This window comes from Macaca mulatta, chromosome 12 (assembly GCF_049350105.2).
Source record: "Macaca mulatta isolate MMU2019108-1 chromosome 12, T2T-MMU8v2.0, whole genome shotgun sequence".
Lineage (NCBI taxonomy): Eukaryota > Metazoa > Chordata > Mammalia > Primates > Cercopithecidae > Macaca > Macaca mulatta.
The window spans coordinates 27,538,802-27,566,332 of NC_133417.1; the positions used below are offsets into that span (position 1 = coordinate 27,538,802).

Consider the following 27,531-nt stretch of genomic DNA (forward strand, 5'->3'; position numbering starts at 1 on the left):
CAAGACAGTGAGTTCTTCTCAATTTTATTAAAACCTGACTCAAACTACGTGAAACTCTACAAATAAAGTAACATACATATTCCATTTAACTACAGTAGTCATTTACAGGAATATTAGTGATGTGAAAGATGAGTCGAGCTACAGTCAGGAAGACTGGACAGGAGGAAAAGGCCACTAGCTCAGTCCAGCTAATATCCAGTCCAGACTTAATATCCTCAGTGCCTTTTCCTCCTGCCTAGTCTTCCTGACTCTAGCTTGACTCATCCTTCACATCACTAATATTCCTATAACACCTTCTTGCTCAGAAACTTACAGTGGTTCCCAAATGACTACTGTAGTTAAGACATAAAATGACAAAAAAACCCTAAAACCTTTATGCTTTCATAAGTTAATCCTAACCTATATTTCTCACTTCTTAATACTAACTTGTCTTATTTTGTTTTCTTGTGTAGTTGTTGCTCTTTACTTACTCTGCTTCCCATCTAGAATGCCATCTCTGTTGTCTACATATCCTATTCTGTCCTTAAAGCACATCTCAGTTTGAATTTTCATTTATGGTGACTCTAGCACACTCTGTTTTCTCTCTTTTTATACTTACTATTTATACTACATAATTAACACCCATTTGCTGACTGTATAGGACAATCTGATTATTCGTTGTGAAAATTATTTGATTATTCCCTATGACTGTGATACATATGCATGTCTTACTCAGTCTTGGGAGCAGGCTACAATGTTGATTCCCTTATCACTCAAAGCATGGTCGGGAAATGAGCAGCATCAACACTACCCAGGAACTTGTGAGAACTGCAGAATCTCAGGCCTCTCCCCAGATCTACTGATCAGAATCTGTATTTTAACAAGATCTCCAGGTAATCTGTGTGCATATTAACATTTGAGAAGTGCTGGCTGGTTCTTCTTTTATGTACATGGTACCTAGCACAAGGTTATATAAGCAGCAGGTGCTCAACAAATAACTAGTTAATAAATTCAGAAAATTAAGACCCTTAATGATCTTGCTAGTTTCTCTATTAGCAGGTATTTAATTTTTATTAAGCTATCAAAAAAGATATATAAAATAACTTGGTAAGTTTTAAAGAATAAAGTAAAACTGCTTTTCACTTATAATTAGCTCCAAAAAAGAAACTGCCATATGATTATGTGCCTGTGCTTGACTTTTAGCAAACATTTCTTAAAAACCGTATTAATATAATTTATTAAATATATGATATTTGTTAGTAGTTTCTAATGGACATCAGCACATTACCAATAGTAAGGACAATACAAACAAAATAGTGAAACAGAACAGCTCTGGAATAAAATTGATAGCAAATTAGACAGAGGTACACTGTAAACTTACAAGAGTAAGAAGTTACAAAGAACAAAAACATATATTACTTTGGCCACTGCAACTACCTGCTCTTTACTGCTGATGGGGAGCTGAAAAGAATCCAAATGGGAGCTAATTCTGTTCTAACTGCATGTAGGTATATTAAAATATATACTTAGGTATATTTCAGAGTGTATATTTTCAAAAAAATGCATTTTTATAATGATATATTCTCAAGATAAAAATTTTCTTCAGCATTCCTCTGTAAGAATACATAATGCTTACAACTGTATTCACATGGAACGATACTCAACTGTTTAAAGTACTGTTGACCATATTATTATTATTATTATTTTGTTTTTTGGAAAATGTCTACCCAAATATATTATCATCTCTACCTCAAAGTCTAACATTTGTGTAGTCAGCAGATAACATAATTTAAGCTTTCAAAGTGTCTGTACATTATATAAGTAAAATGTATTTCTAACATTGTAACTACTGCACAATTAATGAACTTGGATAAAACATAACTGCCAAAATCTTACCTGGTCCAATACAGAAAACCTTCTCAAAATCAGCACAAATGCACATTTGCTTATATAGCTGTGGGGACTGAGCCAGGTATGCATTATTTTTAAAATATGACACAGTAAAAACATTGGCTCCTCCTTCACTGGCAGCTGAAATGTAAACATTTATATTTACATTATTATAATCAATTGTAAGCTTATCAATGCAAACTTCTAGTTAAAAAGTTTATACTCAGGTAGTTCACTTTAAGAAAAACTGGAAAATGAAGAATTGTGGCTAAATCATAGTCTATGTAAGTCTTCTTCTATGTGATTCTAAATAGTTTATATTTAAACCAGATTTACTTCTTTGGCTATGCTTTTACTTCACTTCTGTGGATATATATGCTCCCTTTCTGCATCAATTTCAAAACTATTAAAGCCCCTTTGGAGCTGTAAAAAAATTTTTTTTTAAATGAAAAAAGATATTCTTCATCATTTTTCCCTTTTTAAAAAAATTTCCCCAGCAGCTGGAATAATCATTTTTCTAATTATGAAGAATACAATGTTCAATTTTGAATTTGTAACAAAATGCCATTTGTAACACACTTTCTCGTGTTAAATCTAAAAAGGGTAAAATGATTAAGACAAGATTCTCATACAAGAATAAGAATTAGCCAAGCGCAGTGGCTGACATCTGTAATCCCAGCACTCTGGGAGGCTGAGACGAACGACCTCAGGTTGGGAGTTCGAGACCAGCCTGACCAACATGGAGAAACCCTGTCTCTACTAAAAATACAAAATTAGCAGGGCGTGGTGGCGCATGGCAGTAATCCCAGCTACTCGGGAAGCTGAGGCAGGAGAGTCGCTTGAACCTCGGAGGTTGCAGTGAGCCGAATTCACAACACTGCACTCCAGCCTGGGCAACAAGAGCGAAACTCTGTCTCAAAAAAATTTTCCCATCATTAGTATTTACTGATTTTACAATGTAGTTTATACAAAACAAAACTGCAATACTAATTTCAAAAGAAATCTATATAATGAAGTAGTTCCTGGTGTAACTTCTGTAACAAGAATCTTGCTTTGTGTGTTACTGCCTCACTTTACAATCATTATCACAAAATGACTCTTGGAATAAGAAAATGTACTTATTAATGTTGGTGATATATGATTGTTGCTATGTAAGATGGTCTTCAAAATAGTAGTCTCATGGCAATAAACCTTAATGGACACTCAGATTCTCAAGTTAAAAATTTTATTAATATAAAGCAACTCTGGGGCTAGCAAATTTATTTTTAAAAATTAAGAGAAATATTTTGCAGCTTACCTGAAATAATTTTAGGAGTTTGGATTTCCACAAAACCCTTGTTAATTAAAGTTTCTCGGAAGAGATGGCAGATGCCAGACTGGAGACGGAAGACTGCCTGACTAGTTGATGTCTAGAAGACAGTAATAAAATCTAATTAAATCGACACACTTAATTACTAAGCACTAACTCTGTGGGCTAGGCACTGTGGAAACCTAACAATTCTTGCTTTTTTTTTTTTTTTTTTTTTTTACGGAGTCTCACTGTCGCCCAGGCTGACGTGCAATGGTGCGGTCTCGGCTCACTGCAAGCTCCGCCTCCCGGGCTCACGCCATTCTCCTGCCTCAGCCTCCCGAGTAGCTGGGACTACAGGCGTCCACCACCACGCCCGGCTAATCTTTTGTATTTTTAGTAGAGACGGGGTTTCACCATGTTAGCCAGGATGGTCTCGATCTCCTGACCTTGTGATTCGCCCGCCTCGGCCTCCCAAAGTGCTGGGATTACAGGCGTGAACCACCGCACCCAGCCACAATTCTTGCTTTCAACGTTTTTAAATTCTAATAATCGGGGAGAGGACAAAACGACACAAATAAATACAAGGTAAAAAGACATGCTGGAATATAATGACTATATATGATCATATAAAGGTATTTCACCAGAAATGCTTAGTGAGCAGATGTTTTAATTTGTAGGAATTCCATAAAAAAAAATATTTCTTAACAATTAGTGAAACAACTTACTTGTGAATGGTCTTATTGCTTTTTTTAAAGGCCACCCATAAAGTGAGACATAGCAATGTTTGTGCAGCATATTAATGTTCTAAGTAAGATTTTGGTATTTGACAATAAATGAATAAAAACCATGTATTTTTATTTTAACCATTACAACAATACAATTGCAGATACTTGTGTATTTGTTCAATTAGATTAAGAAAAAGAAAAAAAATACAATAAAAGGAGACGGCATCCCATGACACTGACTTCCAATGTGGTACATAAAACAATAGTAGTACTCCAACTGTCCAGCACAGTCACCTGTTTCTATTTTCTCTCTTTCCCTCCTTTCTTTCTCAGTTTCTCTGGTCCTTCTAATTTACTTTTAGCCTCAATCAGTTGTGATGGTGACCAGAAAGCTCTAGAGGTAATTATCTCTACTTTAACGTTTGTCCACTTCTCTGGTCAAAAGAAGTGACTTCTTATCTTTAGGTCTTGGCTTACTGTATTTTTTTAAAATAGCTATCCTATGGCTAGATAGGTGTTTAGTAAAACATGTGACCTCAAACCACTATTAGCTGTGAATAACTGAGTTAGGTGAAGAAGCTGTCTTCTTAGTCTCATTACAAGAATTTCAATTACTTCTCCCATACCAAAGGGCTCACCCCTTCTGCATTTACACAGTAGTACCCTGTGAAAACACTGTTAATGATGGAATGATTACATTTCTTTCACTCTAAAGAATAATATTGAAATAACCTTGAATTTCTGCAGATCAGATAAAAACATTCATGTAAAGTGGTCATATTTAAGTAACATTATTTTATAACTTACATTCAAAGTTACAAATCAGTTTCTCATAAAACAATGAAAACCATTTAAAAGGTCTTTATGATTTATTAGATTATTTACTTATTCATTTTCAAGATGTCTACATTTAAACTATAGAAAAATACTTGCGTTTTTTTCCACATTATGTGGTTTAGTGAAACATTTGGTTCATCCAATCAAAACAAATGGCATAATCTTCTGCTTTAAAAAACCTAGTGATGGCCGGGCGCGGTGGCTCAAGCCTGTAATCCCAGCACTTTGGGAGGCCGAGACGGGTGGATCACGAGGTCAGGAGATCGAGACCATCCTGGCTAACACAGTGAAACCCCGTCTCTACTAAAAAATACAAAAAAACTAGCCGGGCGAGGTGGCGGGCGCCTGTAGTCCCAGCTACTCGGGAGGCTGAGGCAGGAGAATGGCCTGAACCCGGGAGGCGGAGCTTGCAGTGAGCTGAGATCCGGCCACTGCACTCCAGCAAGGGGGACAGAGTGAGACTCCGTCTCAAAAAAAAAAAAAAAAAAAACAAAAACAAACACAAAACAAAACAAAACAAAAACCCTAGTGACCTATTTAGCAAAAAGCTGCTTCACTGTTACTGACAAATGTACAGAGATGTATTTCACTTCAGAATATATTAAGAAGGTCACTGAACACATTTTATTGCCTTTGCCTCTTAACTAGTTCAACTAAACTTGGCTCACTGCAACCTCTGCCTCCTGGGTTCAAGCGATTCTCCTGCGTCAGCCTCCCGAGTAGCTAGGATTATAGGTGCCCGTCAACATGCCAAGCTAATTTTTGTATTTTTAGTAAAGACTGGGTTTCACCATGTTGGCCAGGTTGGTCTTGAACCCCTGACCTCAGGCGATCTGCCCGGCCTCCCAAAGTGCTGGGATTACAAGTGTGAGCCATGATGCCTGGCCTAAACTCACTTCAACATCTTGCTAAGTGGAAATTCAACTTATGAACTGGTTGTCATAGATTATTTAATATGAATAGAAATTTCACCAATTATGGTTTTTAAAAAACTGTACTTCTTCACTTCCTGATTGTATAAACAAGTATGTTAATGTGTAAATTAACATACTTGTTAATTTACAAGTATGTTAGTATGGATCTGTCATATATAAGAAAAATAATTTTTTTCTCATTAGTTTCTTCAAGGCACTTGCTAATTGCTAGGAACACAGGCACCTATTTGATTAGTGAACAGTTATTCACATGACAATTCTAATACATACTAATTTCCACCTAGCATTTACATACTGGAGAATATTTTCTAGCAGACTCTAGCTTTTAAATGGTTTAATTTGAAAACCACCACTCAAAGCAGAGGTGGATGGGAAAAGAATTAAACAAAAAGGAATTACTAAATATAAGATGTTCTTTAAAAGTAAATAACAAGGAAGAAAAATATTTCAAAATAAATCTTCAACTATTTTGATTATGTATCTTACTAGCAAGAATACCCATTACTGCAAAGAGAATCATACTGTGCGAGCAAATTCAGACTAGCTATCTCTGCTGGTTGGAACAAGACAAAGAAGTAAGATTAGTATCCTGTAAACTCTCTAACTTTGCTCAGAGGAAAATACTGTCCTCAGGCCCAGGTTGGTCAGTTAATTTAGCAGAGGCAGAGTACTAAGCAGACTGCATCAGAGTCTGAGAAACTTTTTGTACGTACTCCTGGGTCGTCTTTCTACATTTATTCCTCCTTCAAAAAGCATTATCACTACATGAGAGAACAACACGACATAGTTAAAATAAGAAATGGTAACAGTATTTTTTATTTTCCTGGTCAAAACAAGACACTTCGGGTAGAACACATCTAAAGAGAAACAAAATCAATTTTTTATAGACTCATTTTCAAGCTCTTTCCCTATTACATATTGATTACTACAACTGACTTCTATACGAGTATAAGAATTTGCTGGTTAAGGTAAAAATCAACAATGACCCAACTTATCAGTAAGATTACAGAGTGTGTGTAACAAAATAAAAGTATGTTTAATAGGGTAATTATGTATTAACTCTATCTCAAATTAAATGCTTCTAAAATATAGTACATAAAGTGAAAGCAACATGTTAATTTCAGTGCAAATATACAACCACCTTATTTTCAATTGACAACGAATGTACAAATACCTGATGTATTTATCATTACTATACTTTTTTTTTTTTTTTTTTTTTTTTTTTTTTTTTTTTTGAGACGGAGTCTCGCTCTGTAGCCCAGGCTGGAGTGCAGTGGCCGGATCTCAGCTCACTGCAAGCTCCGCCTCCCGGGTTCACGCCATTCTCCGGCCTCAGCCTCCCGAGTAGGTGAGACTACAGGCGCCCGCCACCTCACCCGGCTAGTTTTTTTGTATTTCTTAGTAGAGACGGGGTTTCACCGTGTTATCCAGGATGGTCTCGATCTCCTGACCTCGTGATCCACCCGTCTCGGCCTCCCAAAGTGCTGGGATTACAGGCTTGAGCCACCGCGCCCGGCCATCATTACTATACTTACCCTTACCTTAAGATACATAAATGAACAGGAAAAAGGCTTTATCATTTAAGTTATAAACCATACTAATAATATTAGTTTCCTTAATGTTTAAATCTAAAAATTGTTTTGGGTCAAACAAATAATGATACCCTAATATGTGAAAAAATAATACTTCCTCCTCACTCATTAAACAAATATTTATTATATGCTCCTGGCACTGGGCTAGGTGTTAGATGATAACGGTGATTACAGAGGGCATGAGGTAGAAGATAAACTAAACAGAAAGCAGAAAACTAATTTTTCTACACTTAAAAAAAATTACTTTTAGAAAAACAAAATGAAAAACCCAGTCCTTGAACTTTAGTTCTAAAAAAGCCTGACATTCCTTACATTAAAATAGTTATTTTTAAATTCTATAGCGAACTTCCCAAAAGTATGGTTATTAAAATTAAAACACTGCTATTCTGTATTATGCAAAAGATCTGAAATAAGGGGAAAAAATATTCTGCATTTATAGAATTCCTTTCCCTGAGGTCCTCATAGCACTAGAAAGCAAAATTATATCTTTTGTGGAGAAGAGAGGCAGGTATATGGAGAGAAGTAAGGGTGTTGGGAGAAAGAATTCCAATAGAAGACAAAAATGCAAACAAACCCAAACTTCATAAAGCAATCTTTAATAGTATTTAGCTCCTTACAATTCTCACAACAAATTACTTCCATGCTGTATGAGACTTGTAGCTTTTAAAAATACCTATTTAAGTTATCAACTAAACTATACCCACTACATCTTTTGCTTTTAATGGCTGCAGAGAATCCCTGTTTATGGTTTATCAGGTTACAGAGACACTACCGTGAAGTTGGACTAGGGGTCAGGAGAGAGAGTAGAAAAGACAGTGGGAAAGACATTTCTAAACTGGTATCTGATTTAATTCCAAAGAGAACTATTATTTTTAAAAATCAGATTTATGTAGACCCCCTTTTTTTTTTTTTGAGATGGAGGCTTACTCTGTTGCCCAGCCTGGAGTGCAGTAGCGTGATTTCAGCTAACTGCAACCTCTGCCTCCTGGGTTCAAGTGATTCTCCTGCCTCAGCTGCCTGAGTAGCTGGGACTACAGGCACTCCCTGGAGAATTTTTTGTATTTTTAGTAGAGATGGGGTTTCACCATGTTGGCCAGGCTGGTCTTGAACTCCTGACCTCAAGTGATCCACCCGCCTCAGCCTCCCAAAGTGCTGGGATTACAGGCATGCACCACTGCGCCTGGCTTGATTTATGCAGAATTTCTTTTTCCTTCTTTTCTTTTTTTGAGACGGAATTTCTTTCTTGTCACCCAGGCTGGAGTGCAATGGTGTGATCTTGGATCACGGCAACCTCTGCCTCCCCGGTTAAGCGATTCTCCTGCCTCAGCCTCCTGAGTAGCTGGAATTACAGGTGTCTACCACCACGCCCGGCTAATTTTTGTATTTTAAGCAGAAATGGGGTTTCACCATGTTGGCCAGGCTGGTCTTGAATTCCTGACCTCAAGTGATCCACTGCGCTGGCCAGAATTATGTAGAATTTCTACTCAAACAAAAGTAATCTCTGTGAGAAAGAATCCGAACTGTCTGCAATTGCTATTATATTACTGTAACGGGAATTCCAGTTGTATGTGTTCAGGTTAACTCTGTGTCAAGACATTCCAACACATATCCATTCATTCTAATGTATGACAAAAACGCTAGCCGATCAAGTATGTATGTCCTATGGAGGGACCCTGTGATACACAGCAGTGCTGAGCACCCTTAAAATATTTTTCTAATTGATGTATTGGTCTTGAGGTCAACAGTTACGACATCCCTGAGGATACCTCCCTTGACTATTTCAGACTATCCAGATCTACTTTCAAAGAACTCCTATAGCTGTGGTGATCAAACACCTATCATTTCCATGGCAGTCCCGAATTCCCAATTTTCTGTCCACTGCTGACACAAACCAGCATTTCTTAAACTTGTCTTTTGTCTTCTACTATCATTTCTGTCTACTGGGTATCTCTCATACTAGTACTTAATATTTTCCTTTAATTCAGGTTTTAAAACTTAACTAATTCCAAGCAATAATACCCATGAAAACATGGTTTTATTTGCTGGTTATATTGTATAGCTATGAAAATAAAAAATGTTCATCTGTTTAACACCCAGAAATCACTGTGTACCTCCGGTGGTAAAGCTACCATACTTGGGAAAACACTGCAAAACCACTGAAATGTCATATAAGTTTCAATATTGGCATCAAAACTATATTGCCAAGATAATCTCTTATATTACAAAAGTAAAAAACTTCTCTTAAAGAGTTGAGATTTTAATTTTTAGTTTGGAAAATATGTATTGAAAGTAATGAGCTAGGCGATGTGTTAGAAGATGGGCTCTTGATATTATCTAATTTTTCTTTGTTTCAGCGTTTTGTGGCTTTGTTAACAGAAAGTTTCAGGGAAATATGGCAAACAGGCTTATGTCCAATCAGTTAGTAGAGGCTGCCCTGAGTGCTGTGTGGCTACTTTAAGCTCATCAAGAATAATATGTATGTGGTATGTTGTGACTGATTGGGGGCATTTGCCATGAATGTAATTCTTTTCTTTTGGACAGACTGTTAACCCCTTAACTCATGTACTTGCCTTGACTTAAGGGATTAACAGTCTGTCCAAGAGAAAAGAATGGTGAAGACAAAGGTGACCAATTTCAAAACAAAAATATGTAATTGATAAGATGAAACCACACCCTAATAGCAGATACTTTTCATTCATTAACCCACAGGGTCAAAGTAGGGTTCATTGGTGAACAATAAAATATATGCTCAGATAGCTATTTCTTAATCCCTGCATGCCAAAATATACCTAAACATTCAGGAAAAAAATGTTACAGACTTACATAGTAGAAGCTATTTGATAGTGTGATTTCAGAGGTAGCACTGAGGATAATGTAGTGTATTAGCAAACGAAGGGAACTTTAGGAAAGCCATGGGGTCTCACGGGTTAGGTTGCCCATGAGTCCTGAATTGTCTATTCCCTTGGCATGTGAAACCGAGTAGCAAAAAAGAGCTGATGATTCACCTTTAAAGATGGCTCAGTTTCTATGCTTACCTGGCAACCCAAGGGAGGGCATCCCTATTAAGGAGACCTCACACTACTAGTCTTATCTCCCCAACAAAATGATGTGTTCTTTGAAGGTGACCAATATATATTCCACAGGATAAGAAACCTGTAATATGAACATAATAAATATTCTGTAGACTAGCTATAGTACAGGGGGTCTAGATAAAGAAATAGACTGTAATTTTGAACCAACTAAAGTAATCCATTCATATTTGGGAAAAGTACTTAAACAATGATTCTCAAGAGGGAAGACTAACATTTACTCCTAGGACAACCTTCACCTGTACCTAAGAGTGAGGTGAAATAAAGGGAACAATTCTGATCTAAAGGGAACTCTCTTGAAGAGGTTCCCAGAAAACCTTCCTAACAACCTGCTAACCTATGAGGACGAAGCTAATTTGCCGTGCCAATCCGGAATATGAGCTACGTGAGTGCTATGCATGAAAAGGGTGCCAAAGACATTTTAATTCACTTTTCTAGGAATGAAAATTGCTTTAACCTTCTTGGGGGCTGGAAAGTGAAGTAGTTTTAATCAGGGCACCTGCCTGGAAAGTTCAGAGAGAAAACAATTCATCTATGAGAAAAAAGTTAGGCTACGCTAGAACCTAAAGGAGGATATATCTCGGAACATTCGTATTATAGAAGAAGAATGGCAATTTTGCCTTTTATTTCCAAATTCTTTAACCCTTGACTTTGCTGAGAGTCTATGAAAAGAACTAGTTGGGGACTAAATTAGATAGTAGTTTATTTTTTATTTGTTGAGACAGGATCTTACTCTGTTGCCCAGGCTGGAGTGCAGTGGTACAAACACAGCTCACTGCAGACTCAACCTCCTGGGCTCAAACAATCCTCTTGCTTCAGCCACCGGAGTAGCTGGGACCATGGATGCATGCCAACATACTTGGCTAATTTTTAATTTTTTTGAGGAGATGGGGGTCTCGCCATGTTGCCCAGACTGGTTTCAAACTCCTGCGCTCAAGCACTCTTCCCACCTCAGGCTCCCAAATTGTTGGGATTACAGGTGTGAGCCACTGCAGCCAACCAAGACAGTAGTTTAGAAGGAATCTAAGGTGTTTAAAACCTTAAAGTGACTAATGTACACAATGTCTCCCAAAATGTAAAGTCAGAGTTAAACATGTGAATGCTTGCAAGGGCCAAATAACATGAATGAATGAAACGAATATTTGCTGGGTGGTGCAGGGCAAAGCAAAAGACAGTGTAAGAAACCTGTATATGTCCCATCTAGCATGCTAGCTCATATGCCAGATTCTCCTCTTTTTAAGAAGTGTCATCCAGATTTTAATGTGAAAACCCATTTTTTCAATGGTGGCAATGAATTTAAACAAAACAAAACAACCCCAAACCCAAAAACTCCTCAGGCCAACTTCTAGAGGCACAAACCAATAATAAGTTGTGTGAACAACTAGCAAGGACAAATAAATACAGAATGATGTCTCACTCCTGTGGCCAACATACATGAAAAACCTGAGGTTTCTAGGTAGTATCAAGAGGACTTTGGATTACTGCTTGCTTTTTCTATACAAATTAAAATGGAAAAGGTAAAAGACAAAAGGCAAATAATTAGGAATAACATGAGTAAATAATAAGGGTAGACTCACATGATGGTAGAAGAGCCAAGAAGAACTCGTAAGGTGACAAAAAATTTGAGCTTCAGGTAGAATATTTAAGTAAAAAAGGAAGATGTGGTCAAAATATTAAGAAAGAAAGATGCAATGGTTTTACTACAATAATGATGAAACCACTAAACTCTCTTTCACTTGCAACCAAACCAGAAAGGGAAACAGGAGACCCATGAGACTACTGCATAAACCACTAGGGCCAACTGCTTGTATATTTTTAATTTGGTGCTCCAATCAAACTCAAAGGATTGAAGCATTAATTACTCATCTCCACCTGGTCGATCTAAAATGTGCATGTAATTTTTTTCATAACTTTGTAGTGATATTAATGGTTATGTTTCTACTTCCTGAATAACTTGTCTAAAAAAGATACCACCTGGAAGCAAGATCATTTACTGGCTTCAAATTCATCTGTCATTTTAAAACAAAGCAAGTCAATATCCTGTTAACTAGTATTTAACTGTTCCTGTTGCCTGCAGTTCTTTTTAGGGGAAGGTCAGTCAGAAAAGTAAATTGTTTCCTGTATTATCATACTTACAGTCAGGCAAATACCATTAACTTTATAAGCCTGAGACAGGTATGGTATCCCTGCCCCTCTCGATTGCGGCCTAATTGCTTCACTTAATAAATAAATTAGGCATACCCTAAGATCAATGACTCTGTTGTCTAATCTTGTATCCTGGTTAACAGTAGCTCTTCCTTCCTAAAAAAAGAAGAAAAGAAAAAAACAAATTTTACTTATATTTTGAAGAGCACAAAAAATACTTTTAGAAGTCATATTTACTTTTAATTGAGCAGGATGTTTGTATGTTAATACTATGCCCAAAAATCTCAAGGATCTCAAATAATGGTAGAAACACAAAGTGCAGTCAGAGAGAAGTTAACATTAAAAGAGAGATGGAAAGAAGACAAAGAATTAACAGATATTAATGGTTTCTTTCCCTCCTCCACCCCTCAAAGCCTTGCCTCATTATTGGGATATAAGAAAAATTCACCACCCGCTTCTTCATTGATTCCTGGATTTAACCTGCTAGCCCAAGGGTGAAGGAACAGATAAAAACTGACAGAGTAGTGGTTCTCAAAATGTGGTCTGGGGAGCAGTGAAGGTGCCTGAGACTTTCCGGGAGTTGAAGAAGTCAAACTTACTTTTTCATAATAATACTTTTTCTTTCTCACCCTTCATGAGTACACTGAGCAGTTTTCTAAAGATTCTATGATGTGTATTCATCACAACAGAATGAATGCAGAGGCAATATGAGAATCTAGTTGTTGTCTATTAAGCCAAAAATTACAAAGAACTGTGGTTATATAAACAGAATGTCATCTGAAGGATGAGGTAGCTGAGTGGTTAAGGCAATGGACTGCTAAATACAATGTCACTCTAATAATAATTATTTTTTGCTTTGGACAACTGTAATTTTTTCATAAAATGTTATTAGCTTCATGATTTGCATAATACTACATATGCCAACATGCATGCAATGTATATATAATTTTTAATAAATATTTAAAAATGTGTTTTAATTCGCAATACTATAAATATTGATATATATACACCAATAAAAACAAAAGCTTGTAGGGTTCTTAATTATTTTTATTTTTTATTTTTTTTGAGACGGAGTCTTGCTCTGTCCCCCTGGCTTGAGTGCAGTGGCACTATCTCGGCTCATTGCAAGCTCCGCCTCCCGGGATCATGCCATTCTCCTGCCTCAGCCTCCCGAGTAGCTGGGACTACAGGCGCCCGCCACCGCGCCCGGCTAATTTTTTTGTGTTTTTAGTAGAGACGGGGTTTCACCATGTTAGCCAGGATGGTCTCGATCTCCTGACCTTGTGATCCGCCCGCCTCGGCCTCCCAAAGTGCTGGGATTACAAGCGTGAGCCACCGCGCCCGGCCAATTATTTTTAACAATGTAAAAGGCATCTTGATACCAAAAGGTTTGAGAATTGCTGATTTTAAGAGTAAATTTAAATAACAATGGAGCTCAAAATCACTTCACAGGCACCCTTAGTACAAAAGTAGGGCATCGGGTTTTCAATGTTTTGCAAACTAAATATACAGAGGAAGCATAATATTTCATAAGTATAATTTTTTTACCTCTTCTCCTTCCGCCTCAGGCCGAACAGCATCATCCAGCTGCAGGGGCAGGCGGGGTTCAGCCAAACTGATCACATAAATCTGAAAGTGAGAGATTGCCAAAAATAGTAGGAAGCACACAAAATCTGCATCCTTTGCTTAAAAAACAATCTACAGTTGACTTAAGCATGAAGCAATGTTTGCATACATCTTTAATTGAAACTACTTGCTGAAATCAAACAAGATGATACAGGTTTTTTCACCTTGATGATTTGTTTAAAATGAGGATAATATTTTTTGCCTACCTCTATGGTTGTTAGAACAGTCAAATAAGATAACATATATAAAAATTATTTGTAAATTCTAAGATGGCTACCAATGTAATACGTAATGACTGGGGTGTAGGCACTGGCTTATGGTCTAGCTATGTCAAAAAAGCTATGGTTAGGGGTTGGTGCTGTGGCTCACACCTGCAATCCCAGCACTTAGGAAGGCTGTGGTGGGTTGATCACTTGAGCCCAGGAGTTCGAGACCAGGCTGAGCAACATGGTGAAACCCCGTCTCTGCAAAAAATACAAAAATTAGTCAGGCATGGTAGCATGTGCCTAAAATCCCAGCTACTTGGGTGGCTGCGGCAGAAGGATCACTTGAACCTGGGAGGCAGAGGTTGCAGTGAGCCAAGATCATACCACACTCCAGTCTGGATGACAGAGTGAGACCCTGTCTCAAAAAAACAGAAACAAAAACAAACATAAACACAAAAAAGCTATTTTCAGGGAAATCACTTAATCTCAGAGTTTCAATTAAAATAAAGCCTGCTATAAGAATCAAACAGAATAGGCCAGGCGCGGTGGCTCACACCTGTAATCCCAGCACTTTGGGAGGCTGAGGCGGGTGGATCATGAGGTCAGGAGTTCGAGATCAGCCTGACCAACATGGTAAAACCCTGTATCTGCTAAAAATACAAAAATTAGCAGGCTGGTGGCGCACGCCTGTAATCCCAGTTACTCAGGAGCCTGAAGCAGGAGAATCGCTTGAACCCGAGAGCAGAAGGGTTGTGATGAGCTGAGATCATGCCATTGCACTCCAGCCTGGGCAAAATAAGCGACACTTCATCTCAGAAAACAAACAAACAAACAAAAATCAAACAGAATAATAAATGTGAAAACACTTCAGTCATGTGAAGGAGCAATTAACATATGACTTGTTGTTGTTATTATTATTAGTTTTGAGATGGAGTACCACTCTGTCACCCAGGCTGGAGTGCAATGGTGTGGTCTTGGCTTACTGCAACCTCTGTCTCCCAGGTTCAAGTGATTCTCCCACCTCAGCCTCTCGAATAGCTGGGACTACAGGCACGTGCCACCACACAGGCTAATTTTTGTATTTTTAGTAGAGACGGTGTTTCACTATGTTGGCCAGGCTGGTCTCGAACTCCTGACCTCAGGTGATCCGCCCACCTTGGCCTCCCAAAGTGCTGGGATTACAGGCATGAGCCATCACGCCTGGCCGCCTTGTTATCATTAACAGCATTTGGCCAGTGCCACTGCCACTGCCACTACTAGGACCAAATTCAGTCCAGCTCTGCTACACTTCTTTTCTCATTCTTTCTCCTTTCAAGTCCCCTTCATTGCTCTCTCTCATGTTACATATGTTACATATATCTCATTTCCTGCCAGTCTCCTGGTTAGGAAATACCCTAGAGGATGTTCCTTTATGTTGTCAAAATTCCTCAATATTCACTCGCACTAATTTCACATTTTAGTGATAAAAAGCAACTGGATCATAAAGACCGAGCTAGAGTCTTGCTCTTTGTTTTTCTGGCTACCTTTAAAAAGCCTATTACCGTATTAGTTAACCCAAACTATGTCTCGAAAACCTGCTAAAGCACAAACAGGAAAAATACCTTATTTAGTTACTTCAGGAAAGGGAATTATACTCTTCTAGTTGGCAGATCAATATTGGCATTCAGCTGAGATACCCCAAGAAATAGTGTAGGAAACTTTAGTATTCCTTATGATAAAATAGAATTATCTGTCACCACTCCCCTCCCTAAACCCCAATTCTAGGATTCCCTTTGACAAGTTAACAGAAACTTGATCTCCAATCCAAATTGGAGAACTGAAGAGCTGCTACTTCTACTTTTATAACTAGTGGGAATTCATCATCCTCTTTACTATACCATGAGTACTCTGACCCCAGAGTCTTCACATAGTGTTTGGCACAAAGTACCTATCAACAGTAATTGCTGGCTGAATAAATAAATAAGTGATAAAGCAAAGTCATTACTTATATAACATTCTACTTAGTATGTAATACTTCGTTCTTTGTGAAATACTTTATAATTATTTTTATTATGGCAAAATTTGTAAGCTCTTTAGGCTTACAATTTATTAATATTTATTGTACACATCTAGATAATATTAAAACTACATTTGCTTCTAATAGAAAAATAGAAGTACATATACACACACACACACTTTTTTTTTTTTTTTTTTGAGACAGGGTCTTGCTCTGTCACCCAGGCTAGAGTGCAGTGGTGTGATCATAGCTCACTGTAACCTCCAACTCCTGGACTCAAGTGATCCTCCCACCCTGGCCTCCCAAAGCACTGGGATTACAGATATGAGCCACCACATCTGGCCAAATTTTCTTTATTCAAGTACTGAAAACGATGTGTTACTTAGAAGATGTGGAAGTTATCTTTCTTGGTCAGCATAAATGAGTTTATTCATTTATCTTTATTCTTACTCTTTGGTCACTTTGTCTTTACTAGGTTACAAACTTCCTGGTTGGTTCAAGATGAGACTTACACAAAGACAACAAAGTCATTTGTCAAATTAGGTCAGTAAAAACTACAAGGTTTTCTAAGTCTTGAAGAGTTCCAGGACAATCAATTCCAGTTAAATACAATATTACTCTTAAATTAGTAAGTACATATGGGCCTGTCTCTGAATCTGTCTGCCTGCTGGTCTGACTGACTCTTCCATATGCTCATGCAGTAGTCTTTAAGTACTACTGCACATGGATCAGGGCGAGAAGAGGCCATGCTGTCTTAAAGACTACTCCTGAAGAGAAATTTAGTGATGCATATTGTAAATACAATCTAGACCTAAATCTGAGCACTGTAGGTTCAAACTGGCAGGGTTATTTCAATAGTGTGAATTCACTTATGATTTTTTTGTTGTTGTTGTTGAGATGGGGTCTCACTCAGGCAGTTTGGAGTGCAGTGGTGCGATCTTGGCTCACTGCAACCTCTGTCTCCTGGGTTCAAGCAATTCTCTTGCCTCAGCCTCCTGAGTAGCTGGATTGCATGCACCTGCCTCCACGCCTGGCTAATTTTTGTATTTTTAGTAGAAACAAGGTTTCACCATGTTGATCAGGCTGGTCTTGAACTCCTGACCTCAAGTGACACTTATCATATTTTAAGTCAATGATAATGAGATCTTTCAGTTTTTAATCCTGAGAAAAAAAACAGATCAGGGATAAGTTTTGTGAAAAACAAACAAACAAACAAAAAAACCAGAAGCTACTGTTGGAATATAAGACCAATAAGGTATTATTTATTTTGACTTCTCTATGCTGTAAAAATATCAGAAAAATAATTGTAAGATATAAGATTAAGAATTAATTAATCATCCTTTAAAAGTATATCATTAGTTGATGCAGTTTCTTCCTAGCATCGATGGTCTTTACAATTTGGTATGTTTTTGCAGTGGCTGGTACTGGTTGTTCCTTTCCATGTTTAGTGCTTCCTTCAGGAGCTCTTGTAAGGCAGGCCTGGTGGTGACAAAATCTCTCAGCATTTGTTTGTCTATAAAGGATTTTATTTCTCCTTTACTTATGAAGCTCAGTTTGGCTGGATATGATATTCTGGGTTGAAAATTCTTTTCTTTAAGAATGTTGAATATTGGCCCCACACTCTCTTCTGCTTGTAGAGTTTCTGCCGAGAGATCCACTGTTAGTCTGATGGGCTTCCCTTTATGGGTAACCTGACCTTTCTCTCTGGCTGCCCTTAACATTTTTTCCTTCATTTCAACCTTGATAAATCTGACAATTGTGTGTCTTGGAGTTGCTCTTCTGGAGGAGTATCTTTGTGGCGTTCTCTGTATTTCCTGAATTTGAATGTTGGTCTGCCTGGCTAGGTTGGGGAAATTCTCCTGGATAACATCCTAAAGAGTGTTTTCCAACTTGGTTCCATTCTCCCCGTCACTTTCAGGTACACCAATCAGACGTAGATTTGGTCTTATCACATAGTCCCATATTTCTTGGAGGCTTTGTTCGTTTCTTTTTACTCTTTTTTCTCTAAACTTCTTTTCTTGATTCTTATCATTCATTTGATCTTCAATCATTGATACCATTTCTTCCACTTGATTGAATAGGCTACTGAAGCTTGTGCATGTGTCAAGTAGTTCTCATGCCATGGTTTTCAGCTCCATCAGGTCATTTAAGGTCTTCTCTATGCTGTTTATTCTAGTTAGTCATATGTCTAATCTTTTTTCAAGGTTTTTGGGTTTGGCTGGATGGGTCTGAACATCCTCCTTTAGCTTGGAGAAGTTTGTTATTACCGATCATCTGAAGCCTTCTTCTCTCAACTCGTCAAAGTCATTCTCTGTTCAGCTTTGTTCTGTTGCTGGCAAGGAGCTGCATTCCTTTGGAGGAGAAGAGGCGCTCTGATTTTTAGAATTTTCAGCTTTTCTGCATCAACTAACAAGCAAAATAACCAGCTAACATCATGACAGGATCAAATTCACACATATCAATATTAACCTTAAATGTAAATGGGCTAATTGCTCCAATTCAAAGACACAGACTGGCAAACTGGATAAAGAGTCAAGACTCATCAGTGTGCTATATTCAGGAGACCCATCTCACGTGCAGTGATGCGCACAGGCTCAAAATAAAGGGATGGAGGAAGATCTACCAAGCAAATGGAAAACAAAAAAAAGTAGGGGTTGCAATCCTAGTATCTGATAAAACAGACTTTATTTTATTTTATTTATTGATTGATTGATTGTGAGCCAGAGTCTAGCTCTGTCGCCCAGAGTGGAGTGCAGTGGCACAACCTCGGCTCACGGTAAGCTCAGTCTCTGGGGTTCACGCCATTCTCCTGCCTCAGCCTCCCAAGTAGCTGGGACTACAGGTGCCCGCCACCACGCCTGGCTAATTTTTTGTATTTTTTTTTTTAGTAGAGACGGGGTTTCACTGTGTTTGCCAGGATGGTCTCGATCTCCTGACCTCGTGATCCACTCGCCTCAGCCTCCCAAAGTGCTGGGATTACAGGCGTGAGCCACTGCGCCAGGCCCGATAAAACAGACTTTAAACCAACAAAGATCAAAAGAGACAAAGAAGGCTATTACATAATGGTAAAGGGATCAGTTCAACAAGAAGAGCTAACTATCTTAAATATATATGCACCCAATACAGGAGCACCCAGATTCATAAAGCAAGTCCTTAGAGACTTACAAAGAGACTTAGACTCCCACACAATAATAATGGGAGACTTTAACACCCCACTATCAACATTAGACAGATCAATGAGACAGAAAGTTAACAAGGATATCCAGGAATTGAACTCAGCTCTGTGCCAAGTGGACCTAATAGACATCTACAGAACTCTCCACCACAAATCAACAGAATATACATTCTTCTTAGCACCACATCGCACTTATTCCAAAATTGACCACATAGTTGGAAGTAAAGCATTCCTCAGCAAATGTAAAAGAACAGAAAGTATAACAAACTGTCTCTCAGACCACAGTGCAATCAAACTAGAACTCAGGATTAAGAAATTCACTCAAAACTGCACAACTACATGGAAACTGAACAACCTGCTCCTGAATGACTACTGGGTAAATAATGAAATGAAGGCAGAAATAAAGATGTTATTTGAAACCAATGAGAACAAAGACACAACATACCAGAATTTCTGGGACACATTTAAAGCAGTATGTAGAGGGAAATTTATTGCACTAAATGCCCACAAAAGAAAGCAGGAAAGATCTAAAATTGACACCCTAACATCACAATTAAAGGAACTAGAGAAGCAAGAGCAAACACATTCAAAAGCTAGCAGAAGGCAAGAAATAACTAAGATCAGAGGAGAACTGAAGGACATTGAGATACGAAAAAACTTAAAAAAAAAAAAAAAACAATGAATCCAGGAGCTGGTTTTTTGAAAAGATAAACAAAATTGATAGACCGCTAACAAGACTAATAAAGAAGAGAGAAGAATCAAATAGACGCAATAAAAAATGATCAAGGGGATATCACCACTGATCCCACAGAAATACAAACTACCATCAGAGCATACTATAAACACATCTATGCAAATAAACTAGAAAATCTAGAAGAAATGGATAAATTCCTGGAACATGCACACTCCTAAGACTAAACCAGGAAGAAGTTGAATCCCAGAATTGACCAATAACAGGCTCTGAAATTGAGGCAATAATTAACAGCCTACCAACCAAAAAAAGTCCAGGACCAGACGGATTCACAACTGAGTTCTACCAGAGGTACAAAGAGGAGCTGTTACCATTCCTTCTGAAACTATTCCAGTCAACAGAAAAAGAAGGAATTCTCCCTAACTCATTTTGAGGCCAACATCATCCTGATACCAAAGCCTGGCAGAGACACAACAACAAAAAAAGAGAATTTTAGACCAATGTCCCTGATGAACATCGATGCAAAAATCCTCAATAAAATACTGGCAAACTGATTCCAGCAGCACATCAAAAAGCTTATCCACCACAATCAAGTTGACTTCATCTCTGGAATGCAAGGCTGGTTCAACATACGCAAATCAATAAACGTAATCCATCACATAAACAGAACCAAAGACAAAAACCACAAGATGCAGAAAAGGTCTTTGACAAAATTCAGCAGCGCTTCATGCTAAAAACTCTAAATAAACCAGGTATAGATGAGACGTATCTCAAAATAATAAGAGCTATTTATGACATACTCACAGCCAATATCATACTGAATGGGCAAAAACTAGAAGCATTCCCTTTGAAAACTGGCACAAGACAAGGATGCCCTGTCTCACCATTCCTATTCAACATACTGTTGGAAGTTCTGGCCTGGGCAATCAGGCAGGAGAAAGAAATAAAGGGTATTCAACCAGGAAAAGAGGAAGTCAAATTGTCCCTGTTTGCAGGTGACATGATTGTATATTTAGAAAACCCCATTGTCTCAGCCCAAAATCTCCTTAAGCTGATAAGCAACTTCAGCAAAGTCTCAGGATACAAAATCAATGTGCAAAAATCACAAGCATTCCTATACACCAATAATAGACAGAGAGCCAAATCATGAGTGAACTGCCATTCACAATTGCTTCAAAGAGAATAAAATACCTAGGAATCCAACTTACAAGGGATGTGAAGGACGTCTTCAAGGAGAACTGCAAACCACTGCTCAACGAAATAAAAGAGGACCCAAGCAAATGGAAGAACATTCCATGCTCATGGATAGGAAGAATCAATATCGTGAAAATGGCCATACTGCCCAAGGTAATTTATAGATTCAATGCCATCCCCATCAAGCTACCAATGACTTTCTTCACAGAATTGGAAAAAAACTACTTTAAAGTCCATATGGAACCAAAACAGAGCCCATATTGCCAAGACAATCCTAAGACAAAAGAATAAAGCTGGAGGCATCATGCTACCTGACTTCAAACTATACTACAAGGCTACAGTAACCAAAACAGCATGGTACTGGTACCAAAACAGATGTATAGACCAATGGAACAGAACAGAGCCCTCAGAAATAATACCACACATCTACAACCATCTGATCTTTGACAAATCCGACAAAAACAAGAAATGGGGAAAGGATTCCCTATTTAATAAATGGTGCTGGGAAAACTGGCTAGACATATGTAGAAAGCTGAAACTGGATTCCTTCCTTACACCTTATACAAAAATTAATTCAAGATGGATTAAAGACTTAAATGTTAGACCTAAAACCATAAAAACCCTAGAAGAAAACCTAGGCAATGCCATTCAGGACATAGGCATGGGTAAGGACTTCATGACTAAAACACCAAAAGCAATGGCAACAAAAACCAAAATTCACAAATGGGATCTAATTAAACTAAAGACCTTCTGCACAGTGAAAGAAACCACCATCAGAGTGAACAGGCAACCTACAGAATGGGAGAAAATTTTTACAATCTACCCATCTGACAAAGGGCTAATATCCAGAATGTACAAAGAACTTAAACAAATTTACAAGAAAAAATTAAACCACCCCATCAAAAAGTGGGTGAAGGATATGAACAGACACTTCTCAAAAGAAAACATTTATGCAGCCAACATACATATGAAAAAATGCTCATCATCACTGGCCATCAAAGAAGTACAAATCAAAACCACAATGAGATACCATCTCACACCAGTTAGAATGGCGATCATTAAAAATTCAGGAAACAACAAGTGCTGGAGAGGATGTGGAGAAGAAATATGAACACTTTTCTACTGTTGGTGGGACTGTAAACTAGTTCAACCATTGTGGAAGACAGTGTGGCGATTCCTCAAGGATCTAGACCTAGAAATACCATTTGATCCAGCCATCCCATTACTGGGTATATGCACAAAGGATTATAAATCATGCTGCTATAAACACACATGCACACGTATGTTTACTGCAGCACTATTCACAATAGCAAAGACTTGGAACCAACCCAAATGTCTACCAATGATAGACTGGATTAATAAAATGTGGCACACATACACCATGGAATACTATGCAGCCATAAAAAAGGATGAGTTCATGTCCTTTGTAGGACACGTATGAAGCTGGAAACCAATCATTCTCAGCAAACTATCGCAAGGACAGAAAACCAAACATTGTATGTTCTCACTCGTAGGTGGGAACTGAACAATGAGAACACTTGGACACAGGGTGGGAAACATCTCACACCAGGGCCTGTCATGGGCTCAGGGGAGGGGGGAGGGATAGCAGTAGGAGAAATACCTAATGTAAATGACGAGTTAATGGCTGCAGCACACCAACATGGCACATGTATATATGTGTAACAAACCTACACGTTGTGCACATGTATCCTAAAACTTAAAGTGTAATTAAAAAAAAAAAAAGAAAAAAGAAAAAATGGAAACCAAATAAATAAATAAAAGTACATCATCAGAAAACTTACAGCAAGATAGGTCCATTGTTATTCACTTATACTGGTAAGTAGTTTTTCAGATGTGTTTTATATTTTTCCCTATGTGGCTGTGGTAGACTGTTTGTAAAAATGGCTGCAATACTTCCTCTTGCTCCTGCATGTATATTCCCTTGCAATCATATTGCTTTTCCTCCCATCAAGGGCTAGAATCTATTTCTCTATCCCTTAAATCTAAGTTTTGCTGTGTGACTTTGACCAGTGGAATATTTAGCAGATGTGACACAAGTAGAAGCTTGAAAAGTGTCTGTTCTTAGGGTTTCGCTCTCTTGCCTTTGGGAACCTTCCTGGTACCTGAATATCAACATATCTGGGCTAGCCTGCTGGATGAGGGGAGGTCACAGAAAGAGATGCGCCAGACTTATCAGTCAGCCCAGCCAATGTCACATGGAGCAGATGAGCTATCTCAGTTGGGTGCATCACAGAATTGTCAGCAAATAAATGTTTGTTGTTTTAAGTCACTAAGTACTGGGGTGATTTGTTATATAATAAAAGCCAATTGATTCAGTAACTAATTTATAAACCTCAGTATTTTACATTAATTTTAATTAGTAAGAACATATAAATTGGACATGAAAAACCATTAGAACCCAAATCTATTTCTATATGTGATTTTATGTTTTGAAAAAAGTTACCTTCTGAACATGTAACTCAACATCTTGCTGTGTACAGCTTCCAATTTTCTGATTCACTTTTCTCACAACACCTTCTACATCCACAATGCTCTCTTTGTTGATGCTGTCAAGAGAAAAAATTCCCAACTTTAATCATCTCATCAGAGGTGTCAGAACTCATTTGGTGTTTCAGCAGTAAAGCTGAATATGTTAAAACTCTTCTTTAATATAGTAAGCCACTTGAGACAAAGCCAGTCTATTTAACCTACTTAGAATAAGCTATTATGTAGCATACTTTGTGAGATTCCTTGAAGAGATTATTTTTTAGATGCCATAATTTAGTTACCACTTATAAAATACTCTGGACATAAAAGGTAATAAAACCAGTACTGAATTGGGAAAAGTAGTAAAAAGTCTTTTAATTATTTATTAAAGAACATTTCCCTCCCTATTTTTGAGATTCACTAAGATCAGCATTTCCTATAATGAGAAATACTGGCTTCAATAAATGCAATTACTGGTATGTGATGGAATTAAATAATAGAAGAAGGTCAACTGAAAAGATTTTAAAGTAGTAAGAGGACATTAGGGTACTGTTTTGCAATTAAATTCTCACTATCTTTAGTTTCTGAGTATGCTCTGTCATCGGATTTATGACTATTGGATTGTGTACTCCCATTTAAAAGGATGCCTACATGAAGTTTAATATATGATGAGCGTAAAATAAATGCATCTCCTGGGTAGCTCATTTTTATAACAACTTGAATTCTGAACACCAGACACTCAAATTCTAAAATACAAAATTTATAAAGTAGCTTATTAAACACAATGATTATTTTTTAATCACTAGTACATAACTGAGGAAGAAAATGTATAATCCAAAATGGCGATTCCCATACAAAATGTACCAGTTTTACTTTTGTGTATATTATTGCACTGACAAAGTTTATCACAATATAGTTGATGAAAAGGATAAAATTTAATTTTCATGGAAAAATTCTATTCATTCTGATGAGGATTTGGGTCTTTAGTAGTTGTGGTGCAATTAGACATTCTAGAAACTGGACAGTACTTACCTTACACAAGAGAACACCAGAATCCATTTCGATGAAAAAGGATCAAAATGAGGATAATAGGTAAAGAGTAGTTAAGAAAGAAAATTGTTTATTTCACTTGGTTACAATGCCTAGAAATCTGTATGTCTGTTACCAACTAACTTAAAAAAAAAAAAAAATCAACAGCATGCATATCTCTTGCACTCTCGTTAAGTCTCCTGCACTGGGGCTATCACCTAATACCTAGCTAAAATCTTGACTACTGAAGAAACTCAGAATTTATTATGGCAAAAGAAGTAGTTGATGAACTAAGGTAAGGCTCTTCTAAGGCTTGAAGGTATCAAGAGGTTCCAGTGGACTGTTATAAGGGCTTTCTAATACTTGCAATCTAGTGTCACTGAATGAATCTACCTTCAATGTGACTGCCACCTACCAGTAAATGTGATAACTGAGTGTATATTCAGGCGTGGTGAGAATTCTATTGCTTATCTCACATGTACTTTACAAGGAAGGTTTTCTCCTTTGTACCAATCAATGTACTGCTTCATCAAGCAACTTGACCCGTCCCAAGTAGAGGTACACTCTGCTACCTTTCTTCTATATCCCTAACCCCTTGGTCCCCTCATCTCACCTCCTTTGACTCCTATTAGAAGGCATTGCTGGCCCTCTGGACCTCCCATTGTCAGACAACCTTCTTCAAGCAACTCAAGTCAAACACATCTACTTTTTTTTTTTTTGAGACAGTCTCATCTCTGTCACCCAGGCTGGAATGCAGTGGCCCTATCTCAGCTCCGCCTCCCGGATTCAAGTGATTCTCCTCTCTTAGCCTCCTGAGTAGCTGGGATTACAGGCATGTGCCACCATGCCTGGCTAATTTTTAAACTTTTAGCAGAGACAGGGTTTCACCATGTTGGCCAGGGTGGTCTCGAACTCCTGACCTCAGGTGATCCACCCGTCTCGGCCTCCCAAAGTGCTGGCATTACAGGTGTGAGCCATCGCACCTGGCCCAAACACATCTACTTTTAAGGATTGAGAGTCATGCTAGTATCCTTCTAGAAAGAAGGTGGAATGTAGTCAAAGATACTCTGCCCAGGGCTGGCTGTAAGTCCAATTAAAGCAAACAAAAATTTCCTCTTCTTTCTCATTCGAAAGTACCAGATGACTCTTTTAACTCAGGACCTGAAACCTGGAACTGTATCTACTTTTAGTACTTTAATTCAGTAGTACTGAGTGCTAAAATATTAGATCAGCTAGTCTAGAAAACAACTACCGTTTAGAACATTGTTTCCAGTCCTAAACAACTTACAAAATAACTTCTGAAACCACAAACTATTTCGTAAGCTAGGGCCAAAGTTATTATAAATTTCTGCAATTACAAATTGCTCTACTGAATCAATGGGAAAGAAGGCAGGATTAATCAGACATAGGGAACAGTTAATTTTTTTAACCCTTCCAATCTCAGCATTTCTATATGCAGCTGTTAAAAATCATAACCTATTTAAACATTAGTAAAACCATTCCATGATTTTGGACAATTTAGCTCTATTATCTCTATACAGCTACATCTGTATCTACATCTATTTCTATCTTACTGTAGACATGAGTGAATTCAGAAGAAAAAGCATTAAAATAAAAAAGGTTCCATTTGTGAAAAAGGGTCAGACTATTGGAGGGTTTTATGTATACATATAAAATTGAGTCAAAACAAGAGAGACAGGAATACTTGAGTACATTACTGCCAGTAGAAGAATAAAATTCTACTGATTGTAGAAACAGTCTAATTATATGATTTTAACTGACATTGTATATGAAGATGGCATAATATCTACAGGAGAGGAAAGGAGGGGAGGGGAAGAAAGAGGGGAGGAGAGAGAAGAGTGAGGGTACCACTGCTAGCTTCTTTTCATTATTGGAATCCCACAATCTTTCTTCAGAAACCTCACACGCTATAGGTGATAAGTGACCTTCTGAGGAGCAATGCAAGTGATGGGTCCAGTGTTTATGTATAAATTAACTATTGGAAAAACTCAAACTCATTCTCATTCTTTTAGATAAAAGAAAAAAGCAGGGAAGACAGGGTAGGCGGAAAGAAGAAAGTTAGTTTAATTATTTTCTTTCCCTCAATGGGTAATCTTGAGCAAATCACACTTTGGAGAGCACTGGGGTAGAGAACAAGAATCATAAACCCTGAGAAATGGTTACTGCAGATGACCTGAAAATCAATGGTGAAGGTATAATTTCTGTACAGGAGACAGGTGAAAAAATATTTAACAGCACACAGCTCCAGTCAAAGAGGTCACCATCTTGCAAATAAATGATGGAGACATAAATCTGGAGAAAAAGCAGTTTATCTCTTGCTGCTGGGTCCCAGTGTCAGGTTTTGACTCTACAAGTCCTCTTGTGAGTACAGAGAAGAATCACTGGGATCAACTCACTGCAAACTCGTCTCCTAGGTTCAAGTGACCCTCCCACCTCAGCCTTCTGAGTAGCTGGGATTACAGGCAGGCGCACCACGCCCAGCTAATTTCTGCATTTTATATAGAGACAGGGTTTCATCATGTTGCCCAGGCTGGTCTCGAACTCCTGGGATCAAGTGATTCATCTGCCTCGGCTTCCCAAAGTGGTGGGATTATAGGCGTGAGCCACCATGCCTGGCAAACAC

The 27,531-nt window shown here is 37.9% G+C and overlaps 1 protein-coding gene across 1 annotated transcript in view; it reads right to left on the reverse strand.

The window, feature by feature from the left end:
• DARS1 (aspartyl-tRNA synthetase 1) overlaps positions 1-27,531 on the reverse strand; it is an 82,604-nt gene that overhangs the window by 15,225 nt on the left and 39,848 nt on the right. The window contains exons 5-9 of the mRNA XM_015110010.3: positions 23,836-23,938; positions 14,032-14,112; positions 12,580-12,639; positions 3,167-3,278; positions 1,876-2,010 (exon numbers count right to left, since the gene is read on the reverse strand). Of these exons, the coding sequence (XP_014965496.1) occupies positions 1,876-2,010; positions 3,167-3,278; positions 12,580-12,639; positions 14,032-14,112; positions 23,836-23,938 (491 nt within the window). The remainder of the gene's footprint in view (positions 1-1,875; positions 2,011-3,166; positions 3,279-12,579; positions 12,640-14,031; positions 14,113-23,835; positions 23,939-27,531) is intronic.